The following is a 12,155-nucleotide window of genomic DNA, read 5'->3' as shown; positions in this document are numbered from 1 at the left end:
ACAAAGATTTCATTGAAATGATTATATTGAGTGGGTTCTATGTCAAAATGACACTTTAGTGGAGTTTAGCATATAATCAGATTGCTCATGAGAGAAAGGAATATAAGACATAATGACTGAAAATTAAGTTTGGACTTACACCCTGAGTATTAAACGCAAAACAAAATTCAATAGGTGTTAAATCCAGCAGACACTGTTGTGCACTGGGACACAATTAGCAGGAGTAGTTTAGCGCGTGTGTCTTTTAAAATTGTTCTGGACTAGTGAACTCCACCTAGGAGGCACACTAAGCATTCAGAACATTGATCATGAAGCAATTTTGGAGATTAAAATAGGTGTGCCAGTGACAGGATCTTACCCATAGATTCAGTCTCTGGGGATCACACGCAACATGATTAAAGGGAAATTGTCTTTAAATTGTGCTGGGAAGAAAAACAAATGAGTAAAGCACTAAGAGCATTCCGCAATTTAGGACTTTGTCTCTTGGTATTAAACCATTGATGTGAAAGTTTAATTATAAAGTCTCTAATGGTGTTGATAGCATGGACAGTCAATAACAAAATACATGATTGTGCTTGTTACCATCAGAGAGACTCAATAATAAGTAATGTGGTGAGAAAGGCTGCCCAAAGATGAAGATATTGGATGATTATGTCATCAGTGGACAGATCCAAGGCCATTATGGAGTATTTGGCAGATAATGTCATCAACCAGGAAACTCAACAACAAAGTCATTAACTGATCAGGGAGATCCATTAAACTACATCCTGTCGAACAAGGTCTTCAGCAAGAAACATTAGTGACAAAGGATCAGGCTAATGTCATCAAAGATGAGTTTCAATGTCCATTTCCCTTTCTGGTGAGCAAGTCTCCATTTGATGATCTAATCAACAGGGAGATACAGTGATAAAGACCCCGAATGATGATGACGTCACCTGAAGACTCATTGATGAAGTCTGCCAGATGGTATTATGAACAACGAGAGTCAATCATGAAGTCCCTGGTGGATAAAGTCATCAGAAGAAAGACCTAATTATGATGTTTTTGTCTGATGGTATAGTCATTCGGAGATAAGTCAAGGTGCGCTTCCTGGCTGATGATGTTCTCACTAAACCTGGGCAAAATTACGTCATATTTTTTCCTAGGGAAATTTCATGAAATTCCATAAATATGTGACTTTCGATATCTTGCAAAACTTGTTTTTTTAACTGAGTGCACACCTCACATAAAAAGGTCTCTCGAAATGACATTTTCTGTGCAAACCACTCGTGTCTTGTAAGATTTTGTTATCATGAGATGCGCGCTCGGGTAAAAAAATTACACTAAATTGTGAACTGCATAAGAAATATCAGGAATGTCGCAAAATTCACCAGCATAATTAAAAAGTAGTCCAAACAGTTAGTAATACAGTCCTTAATATTAGCAGCAGGAGACCTAAGGTTAATGCTCCCAACTCACTACGTCTTCAAACAGTAGAGAAAGTCCATTCATGATAATGTCATCACCTGTAGTGGACAACTGAACACACCACTGGCTGATTATGTAATCAGCAGGAAGACACATGGATAAAAATCCGCCGCTGATTATGTCTTCACCAAGACACCTGGTACATGATAAGATCCTTGGCAGGTGATTAAACTGCGGTGAGACTTGTGACAAAGTTCCTGCCTGATATGTCATCATCAGGGAACCTATGAGTTACACTGCCAACTGTCACTGCTTACAGATAGCAGAAGAGTGCTATATAAATGCTGACACCACAACACACTCAGCAGGAAAGATTCAGAGATACAGCACCATTTTGATCATGTTATAGGGCTTTAGTTACAATGATTAAATTCCTGTCCAAATGACGTCATGAGGTGAGAGACTTGATTTAAAAAAAAAATCCAAACGGTGCCGGGTCATGCTGGTTGGTTGTATGGCATTTATGCTGTCTTGTAGAATGTAACAATATTGAGCTGAAAAAAATTGACCTGCAACATTAGCGACTACACAATATTGATTACCACTATATCATCATGGTATGTCTACGACCATTTCTAAATATATAGACATATGAATATGTATATATATTGGAAAGTATTGATTTACACGTCTTAACTCCACGTCTACCTATCCTGACGATATTGTTGCGATTGATATTGCAGAGTCAATATCGTTGCAGGTCTATATTTCAGCCACAATAATGGGACTTCCCATCGTGCTGTCTAATAGCCACTTAAAAGCACTGTTAGGGAACAGAGAAGGGAGAAGCAGCAATAAGTGAGAAGCAATACGTAGACAAAGACAGGCAGCATATCCTACCCTTTACATATTTTTGACTTGACTTTTAAAATACTTTATTTAGACCATCAAGTCCATTAAAGTACCAAGTGCAAGAAAAAAAGAATTGTACAAGCATAAATAGGTGAAAATTAAATGGGTGCAAATAAGCAGAATCTCGCTGTACAATACAGTCAATTCATATAGAGCATAAAATAAATGAACTCATAACATATTGGGGCCGATTCCGATTCCAGTCGGAAGGGCTCCGAACCATGTTCGGAGTCCTTCCGACCGAATCGGAACGTGTCGGCCGGATTCCTTTCTGACCGAGCCATTGCGATGGGCTCGGTCGGAATGGAATCCAACTTGGATTTCCGGATTGCTTACGACGGGCTCGGAGAGCCCGTCTGCCATCCGGAAATCCTTCAGTACTCCCTTGGTCGCCTCTTTACGACCGAGGGAATACGATGGCAGTTTTCCACTGCCTTTTCGTGCCAATGTGTCCGGCACGAAAAGGCAGTCGGAAACGGTCTCTGGGGCCCCCAGCAGGGCTCCCATGGGGTCGGCGGCCTGGGGGCACCTATGGTGCCGCTCCGTTGATCCCTACACCCGGTGGCAGGCACCTTGGGGTGTTGGCCACAGGGTGCAGGGGTGAACTGCACCCCTGCATTTTACAATGGAGGCATGCATTCCGCTCGGAATGCATGCTCCCATTGTGTAGTATACAAGAGCGACCGAACAGGGTTCGGTCGCATCATACTTGCAGGGCCGTAACCGACCACAGCAGGTCGGTCGGTTATGGCTCCTGACCGATGTCAAACAGACTCAGGTCCGTCCAACATCGGAATAGGCCACATTATGTTTAAAATGCAATGAGTTAGTGCCGTAGTCTTAACAAAGAGATTACGGCACATGCTGAGAACAAGCTTTGGTCTTTACAACATACATAGTATATGTACTATATGTCAACAACAAGATAATGTAGTCTCCGGAGATATCTGGCTAATATTCTTGTCACCAGGGAAATTCAATGATAAAGTGCATGACTTTAAGACGGTACCAGCAGAAAAACCGAAAGATCAAGTTGTAAGCTGAAAATGTCACCAGCAGGTACACCCAGTGGTCAAGTCTGTGACTGAAAATGCCCCCAGCAGGGAGACACAGTAATCAATTACCTAGATCCATGACTAATGAACCCATCAGCGGGGAGATCTCATGATGCAGACAATGCCACCAATAAGGAGAGCCAATGATAGAGGCATTTTGTGGCAAAGCCTTTACAATGTGTGTCAAAGTCTTCACTAGATAAAGTGGATTTTATCTGTAAAGGGGTCGAAAATCTTGAACAAAATTGTAAAACCCGGGCAGCCCAACTTAGGTCCAGGATGGCCTGATCCATACCACATTTTCAGGAAATCCTGATTAGATAAAAAAGATACAGACAGTGAATCCCAGTTGAAATAATGCACATATTCAGTAGTTATCTTGGAATTCTGACACGCATCCAGCCCTCCTGGTCCTACTGTGGACAGCTCTGGTGTAAATTATACCACTAGGATAAGAATGCCAGGATTATAACTAGTGAACTTTTGCTCTTATGAATGACTACAGGTTATTGACTACAGATTGCCTGTGTGCACATATTTACGTCGCTTTGCATCATGTGAACACCCATGCAAATCCTTAGCAAATAGCCACCCTATTGGTTTTAGTAAGATAGTCACATTTCCATTGCCCCTCCCACCCGAAAAATAGTTCACAGTCCCTGCCTGCCCCATAATTTCAAAAGCAAATAAGGGATAAATTGGACTTTTATGATAAAGAATTATCAGCTAACTAATATGACATTATCAAGATTGTGTTATGTTGTGTACACCAAAAAACATGTCTCATCTTTAGAACCTTGAAAGACTCAGTTTGGGTGAAAGTGTTCGGCCAATTTTTGCCTCATTCCTCTAAATTTGACCCAGGTATTATTCCACTGCATCGGTTTTTAGCTGTTTTTGATCCTACTGACAGTTGCAAACCATATGCAAAATAGAAATGCTAGGCCCGAGGTTTAGAGTAAGATACAGCATGGGGCCCAATACTGGGCTGATCCCTTCTACACAGGAAGATTACCCGATGCAACAAAGTAGGTGATGGATGGGCTTACCCAACTCACTTATGGAAAGCTCACTCTCAGAACGAAAAGGGAAAGGTGGCAGTGCTGGACCCATCTTCTTATACACTATGAATCCCTCTGTGTAGCATTCATTCAGTTGGGTTTTAGCTCATCTTTTCCACTCCAAAAGGAAAACATCCAACATGCAAATCTGCCTTACACAAAAAGCAGAAATGTCTCATACGCTTATTCAAGCAGATTCATAATTCATATTGCCTTATGTTATGCACCAGGCACCTGATTCAGACATGGTAGTTGAACATTTATTCCTATATATTTCTGCCTAAATTTGGAGTAAATTTCAGATTACTACAGCAATTACAATGGATTCGAGACTCCGCTCTGGAGTCTGATGGGAAGCCTCTCAGGAATATGGCAGTCGCTGTTTCCTAGTAATATCTATGGAATATTTGTGGATTCCATGTTTCTTCTATAATGTACACAAGTATTCATGTGAGAATATTTAGTAAATGCATATTTACCCGTGTAAATCATGAGTGCATCTGCAATTTAGAACCTGGTGTGTCTCCTCGCTGAAAATATGTTAGTGTTTGTGTGTGTGTGTGTAGATCACGCTTCTCCGGCAACTGAGTTTGGGGGCATTCCATCCCAATTCCCATTTTAGAAAAGTACTTTACTCCTGCTCTTGACAACAGTATATCACTCATAATATGCAAAGAGGTCATGTGCCCCTTAAAGTTTGTGAAAACCCCAAAATTCTCAAGTATGTGAGTATTTGTCCGCTCAGGCAGGTTTCCACGCTCTGTAACTCCCACTGCTCGTGCTCGTCACCATAATGCACAAAACGTAAGTATGAAGAACACATTTAGGAGAGCATATTCACGTTTTTAATATCATAAGCAGATATTCACGAATTAAGGCATTGGCGCACCAAAGTTCAAACTAGGAACACAAGAACGTTTCGGGCCCTGGGGTGTTACCAACCACATATCCAGGAAATAGAACAAGAATCCGGTCTGCAATAAAAACATATGGAAAACCATACCCTTGACTGCTGAATGGCGCTGCAATGCCCTGCTAATCACAAAGTGCACGCTATACAAGTACTAATTAAAAACAGCGTATCATTTTGAGACCAGGGTTATTGACAGTAGCATCACACACACCAGACCCTGTCTGGGAAGGACAACGACCCCCGGTACCTGTCCTATCATAGAGGCACCCCTAGTCAAGGTGAAGTCGTTGGGCCCCAGAAGTGACCTGCGTCACCCAGGGGCTGGGGAGCCCGTTGCCACCCAACCGGGCGCCCTTGCTTCCTCCCTCACAGCTGTGAGCGCGCGCCTGTCAGGTGAAGTTTACTCACCGGTTATCGCAGGCTCAAATGACAAGTGGCAATTTAGCCGGGCTCGCGCGAGTGCACAAACAGACAGACGTGCTCTGCTACACGGGCAGCCACCGGCGCGCGGGGATGGCATGCCCGCCCCTGCCAACTCGCGCCCCGTGCGCCAGCTGTTCGCCAGGGCTCACTTCCAGGCATCCTCTGAAACTCCGCGTGGGAGGGCGGGGCCTCTGAACCTCAAAGACCTGTGGTCACCCCAAATTCCCCTTTGCCAAAGATCACTGGCTCCTAGAGGCAAGCGAGCCAACAAATTAACAGGGCGAGGCAAAGCCGCCAGTGGGGTTGGCTTGGCTCTTAAGAGCCCGTGCAGGAGCCCTGAAAAAGCTTGCCATGAAAATCGTACAACAAACCACATGAAATATAAAGAATATTCAGAATTCAAAAAAAGTGCCTTTCTTTAACATGTGGAAGCGTAGACACTAACACGTCGTATTATAGAACTGAACTGAGAAAAACTTACTTAAAATGCTACTTTTTAAACCATTCTTGCCCCCACCTCCACCCTGGCCATTAGCATACTAAGAGTTTGCCATTTGAATCCTGTATGTGGCCCAGACTCTAATATAGAGAGCAGCATTATAATCTATTACATCATACACAATGGGTTTTTGAACAGCTTGAATTCGGAACTCAGGTATGAACGTGCCTAAAATAACACAGGTTAGTCGAACTACGATTACACCAAGTTATTGGGTTTCACTTTGCACAAATCGGCCACTAAATATGTATCTGTCTCTCCTTTACACCTCAAATGTTAATGTTTTGTTTTTACCCCTTTGTACCGAGGGAGGCAGGCAGAAGACACGTGAAAGCTCAGCTCGTTATGAGCTCGAGCTTCCAAAGGGGCCTGCTGAGCCAGAGCCAGTATTCAGGCTCGAGCCTGGCTCGAGCCTTCAGCAGCTCGCCCAGCTCTACAGGTTCCTCAGCCACGGTCTCTCGGTTCCCTGGCTAGCTCTTCAAGTCACCATCCCTCAATTCTGTGACCCTAAATTTGCTATTCCCAACAAATGTATCAACATTCTGAGCATGTTCTCTTGAGCCCTAGGTCCCTCAGTTCTGGGTCCCTCTGTTCCTAAGAAATCTCTGATTCTCAGGAGTATGGGAGGGAGGGGGCATAACTAGTAGTAGTCTCAATGATAGAATGGGGTGGGGCGCCCAAATGGCCAAGGCCAACCTAAAATTAATCCAGACCACAGGGGAATCCTAAAAGTCCCAAAAAATTGTGCTTACAAAACAGTTAGTGCCCCTCTTGAAATCTTTAAAGTTCAAGCAAGGTCATCTTCCCTCTATGGGGCGGAACTTTGGGGGCACGTCCCCTCACTCGAATTAACCAAAACAGAAAACAATTTTATCAGTCAAATTCTAAGTCTACCCAGGAACACCTCACTTGTCCCAATTAGGATGGATCTGAATATTACCCCTGTCGCCGATGCCATCGCCTCTCGCCCTCTCCTTTATTGGAGGAGGTTGTGGAGCATTCCCGAGCTGGAATGCTACAAGGAGGAATTAAAGGTGATGCTGGCTTCCCTAGGAGCTGGCAGGATTCCATGGCTGTGTTTTGTAAGGCAGTCCTTTGCTCAGATTGGACTTGAAAATCTATGGTCAAACCCTGAGGCATCCTGCCCAGCCATTTCTAAAAAATCCCTGTCAAACATCATAAAGGACTTTAATCTCAGGAGGACATTCTGTTCAGCTGTATCAACGAGCTTGAACGGTGCGTTCCTGAATCATAAGTCATTTTACAGCTTCGAACATGTAATCAATGATATTCAACGCACCCTAACGAAGAAGCTGTATCTACAGTTCAGATACGGAACATTGCCCCTCTATTCTATGACCAATAGGTGGTCGGACGGTCCGGCACACCCTTGCCCAGGTTGCAGTACAGAAGTTGAAACGACTCTTCATGCCGTTCTCTTCTGTACGGCCTATTCCCCCATACGGAAAAAGTGGATAATACAGCTATGTAATAACCTGGGCATTAGGAACTATCTAGCTTTCTTCAGGATTTTGAAGTCTGATACAAACCCACTGATAGTTTCCGCTGTAACTAAGTTTTTGTTTTTTATGTGGATTATCCGAAGGAAATTGCTTAATTGAGGTTGGCATATATGTAACATCTGCAGAGACCAGGGAATTAAATGGATCAACCAATGTTATTCTTAAATCTTTGTTTTTAAATATCTGGAAATAATTTAAAGTTTTATAGTTTTTACATATCGTCTTTCTCCTCTGATCTTTTAGATGACGCATTTCTGAATATTTAAATACCAATGAACTGTTCAAAAACTGTACATGTATTTCTTGTGCTTTTATGGTTAAAACCAACCGAAATAAAGTTTTTTGAATGAATGAACTAGTAGTAGTAGAGCAGATGCAGTAGCCCAGGTGGTCTGAAGGGTCAACTACATCCTGCATTATGGCCCACAGTGCTCTTGCTACAGCAGTGATGGTGGTGGGAAGGCACCAAGCCCACCCATGGTCAGATAGCGCCATGGGCGAAAATACTTTTGCCTTTTTTTATGCTGGTGAATACAACGAGGATACCGGTAGCCCCTTTTATAATCAGAGTTAGTCACTGGGTGAGCAGTGACCGGCCTCTGAAAACTAAGCATCTCCCCTCCTGGCCAACTCACTAGATTCACCCGCAGCTAAACTGTTGCACTGGTGCCAACTTGCTTTTAGGAGGAGGGAGACGCTGGTGTGTGGAGGAAAAGAGTGCGAAGGAGACTGGACGATAGAGAAGGGGTTTTATGTGGTGTTAAAAAGAGAGCTGCGGCATGTAAAACATATTAAAAGCAGTATAAACCGAATCATTGGAGCCACGCCAGGTGTCCATGCTGCTGTTTGCATGACCTTAAGGCACACAGCTCTGAGCGCCACTCTGACGATAGGTGCCACGGGCATGGGTCCAGCTGGTTCAAACCAAAGGCCAGCCCTGGGAGGGATGTCGGGGTCTAATTCATTCCCTTTCATGCTCTTTTCTCTCAGGTCCCGTTCTCTCACATTTTGCTGATCTTCAGAGCCCGTTCATCTCTCTCTTGTCCCTCATTGCTCTGATTCACTGAGTTTCTCTGTTCTGTAAACCTCAATGTGCTTAATTTGTGCGGGTGCTTGCAAGTCTGGGCACCAGGACCCATTTTTGTGGGCCAAAATGTATTCTTCAGAGAGACACACACAAGAGAGAGAGAGAGAGAGAAAGAAAGAACCAAATAGGAAACAAAGAAGAAGGCAGGAATGGAAAAGAACCTGCAAGGGTGGTAGAAAAAAAAAAGAAGGGAGGTGGAATCAGATTGGTCTGCCTTGATGTTCGGTAACTGATTCCTGTGAAAAACTCTGACCCCCTGAACTTTTTTATTTCTGCAAATTAACACTAGTTTCCCAGCCCTTGCTGCTAACATTTCCAATGCTTAATTTTGCTTTCTACGCGCGTTCCTTTTCCAGGGGGATGCCCGCTGTTACCAGTGGATCATGGGTAGGCACACTGTATTCATTGATTTCGACATTTTTTTTTACCTGGTTCGCCAAAACCCTCGACCGGCTTGCGAGAGCCCGATTCCCAATTCTGAAATGCCCACACAGATGGACAGGGGACAGATTGCACCTGTGACGTACGTGCAGGGGGCGCAGGTCGTACGTGCAGGGGGCGCAGGTGCTACAGAGGCAGGCGCGCGGGAAGGCAGACGCAGGCGGCGCTCACCTTGGACTGCGAGAGGTGGGCGACGCTGGCCAGGAGCAGGCTGCACACCGCTATCCAGGGTCCCATGGCGGCTCCGCTGGGGACCGGCGCCGGGTCCACAGCCCTGCCGGCGGGGTCTACGGCCAGGGGGCCTGGAGGCGCCCGGAGTCCACCGGGGCCAGACTCGGCAGGGTCGGCGGTGCCCGCCAGGGCTTCATGACAGCCGCGAAACCGCGGGCACTGGCAGAAAGCAAGCCGAACAAATCCACCCAAAAAGAACGGACTCCAAGGGGCAACCTCCTCAAAATGAACCAAGCCCCTCTCAAAAAAGTTAATAAGAATCGCTCAATAAAACATTTGAAAAAACGTCACGTAGGCTGTGTCAGATTTGCTCGCGAACGTTTGTAGTTTCGCTCTCTGGACTCCGATATGAAAATGTCTGAAAATCTTCCCAGGCAAGAGAACCGCATCCACAAGGTGCCCCGGCGGCGGGCGGCGCTCCCGTGACCTCCTAGCGCACCGCTCCAGACGGGGAGTCAGGGGTCATTTCCCAGGGCTTCCCTTCCTGCTCCCAGAGCCGGCCCCTGGGCATTGCTCGCCGCTGGTCGAGGGGGCGGCTGCAGGTGCACAGCCCGGGTGGGTGGGGGTGGGGGCTCTGGGACACCGCTCCTGCCGCGCCGGCCTCCACGGGGAACGACAGGTCCTGCTCCTGCCACAGCCGGCCTTTCTGTGAGCCCGGGACGAGGTCCTGCTGCCTGGGAGAGAGGGGAGCGCCGCCCATGTGACCCGCAGGCGGCTCCTGAAGGGGAGGAGGGGGTTTGGGTGCTTCAGGCCTGGCACAGGCCCCTGCTTAGGCCACGGGGAAAGTGCTCTATTCTTTGACACTCCACAGAACAACGAAAAAGAGGAAAGGAAACGTTCCCAGAAGGGTAGAGGTTACCGGCGTTTATAAGGAGAGTCCCACAGTTCGGGTTAAAGTCTACAGAGAGGTTTAATGTGACCTCCAGTCACTCCATCCCCACTGCTTCTCACCTCTTTATCATTCTTTCCTATTATATTCATTCACTGTCCCCTCCCTTGCAGACCTTTTAATCGCTTGCTTTAGTTTCCGTATTCTTTTATTATAGTCTCCTCTTTCATTCTCTATTTTTTCTGTTTTGTCTTCAGTTCTAGACGTTTTTTTCTTTTTTGAATACTTAACATTTTATCAGCGAGCTTTCTACTTTGCCATTTATTTTTTCATATGCTCTTTGTTCATTTAATTCCTTACTAGGTTCTCACTGTAATGCTTCCTTTATTAGTGTACCACTCCCTTATCAACGTATTCTCTTTTTTGGAATCCCATATGTTTCCCATCTTTTGACTTGCCCAACACCTTTACACTGTCAGATTTAGAGCTGGATGGTGGGGAGGGCTTCACACACTGGGGGCTTACCTGCGTACCTCCACATTGTCCAGACAACTAAGCACTGAACGGGAAAGGGCTAAGCCCCTTTTGAACATTCATCCATTCAGCCGCAGCTTGGTGCCTACACTGACTCTTCCCAAAAGTCAGGGTAGACAAGTTCCCCTCAATAATAGCAGTCTTAAAGAGCAACTAATACTCACTGGGGACTTAACAACTGATCAGTACACGTTTTCCCATAAATACGCCTTTTTAAATCACCCAAGGATTCCAGGGTGGTCAACTTTCCACTACCACTCTGCAATCCATGTATGAGATACTGTGCACGCAGAGACGCCAGAATACATTGGTTGTGAATTGGAGGGCTAGGAGAAGCAGAGCATATTTTGGGATTTTATCCCATAACCTCCTCTTCTAGATCAGACCATCCTAGGGGACATAGCTTGACCGGATATTGAGCTTATCGAATGTGATTACAAGGCAATACTGCATTTGAGTTATAATCCCTTCACCTCTTCGTGGAGTAAGTAGCCCAGATTGCTCAGCATTGTCATTTATAAGACACAGGTTTATAAAATTAAAACATCTTTCTCAAATGGGGTGAAATGGACTTAAGACTTTGTTGACGTTTTAATTACAAAATTAAAGGAAATTACACAGGTACAGGACTGAGTTCTCTCATATACCTAGTCAAAGGCTATTAATAAAACCAGCACATGACAGCATTCTCAAGTTTATAACCTCATTCTTTTTCTTTCAAAAATAGTAGTACATAAAACAAAAATATTAATTGGTAAATCAAAAGATTTAGCATGAAGACTGGCATAAGGTCTGTCTCAAAAGAAAGCCCAACGATCACTGATCTAGCTAAAGGTAACATGAACAAAAAGTTGTCAGCTTCCCCAAAAGCACATCTTGTATTATGTTTCAGGATCAGAAGGCACACACTTTCAAAGCAATAGATTACACAGAAGGGTTGGACTATAAAAGTGTCATTCGCAACAACCAAAAAAGCTATTAGTTGGTAGAACTCCACTAGAAACTTCTACTTCCTAAAACATCTGATTTGTTAAAGCACACATTTAATTAAGATGAAATCTCACTTTAGGAAACACAGAAATACAATAGCTTGTTAAAATTCCAGCAGAGCTGACCAAGCGACCTTATACTTGTAACAGAAACACATCCTTCCAGCCAGAACAAATTATTATACATTTGTTTAACACACAGACCATGCTGAAGCTGATTGATTTTCTGAGGGAGAGAAAGACACATTCAC

At 44.7% G+C, this 12,155-nt stretch overlaps 1 protein-coding gene across 3 annotated transcripts in view; it reads right to left on the bottom strand.

Moving 5' to 3' along the window:
• LOC147668719 (vascular endothelial growth factor A-like) overlaps positions 1-10,223 on the bottom strand; it is a 298,705-nt gene extending 288,482 nt beyond the window's left edge. For 2 of the 3 annotated variants that reach the window (XM_086948481.1, XM_086948482.1), the window contains exon 1: positions 9,493-10,202. In XM_086948481.1, the coding sequence (XP_086804607.1) occupies positions 9,493-9,558 (66 nt within the window). In that variant the 5' untranslated portion in view covers positions 9,559-10,202. Of the gene's footprint in view, positions 1-9,492 lie in introns of all 3 variants that reach the window. The other variant, XM_086948483.1, reaches the window with a different exon arrangement.
• Positions 10,224-12,155: the final 1,932 nt, after the last annotated feature.

The sequence above is a fragment of the Lissotriton vulgaris genome, unplaced genomic scaffold (assembly GCF_964263255.1).
Source record: "Lissotriton vulgaris unplaced genomic scaffold, aLisVul1.2 SCAFFOLD_1067, whole genome shotgun sequence".
NCBI classification, from domain to species: Eukaryota; Metazoa; Chordata; class Amphibia; order Caudata; family Salamandridae; genus Lissotriton; species Lissotriton vulgaris.
This window is presented reverse-complemented; position numbering and strand designations above follow the sequence as displayed.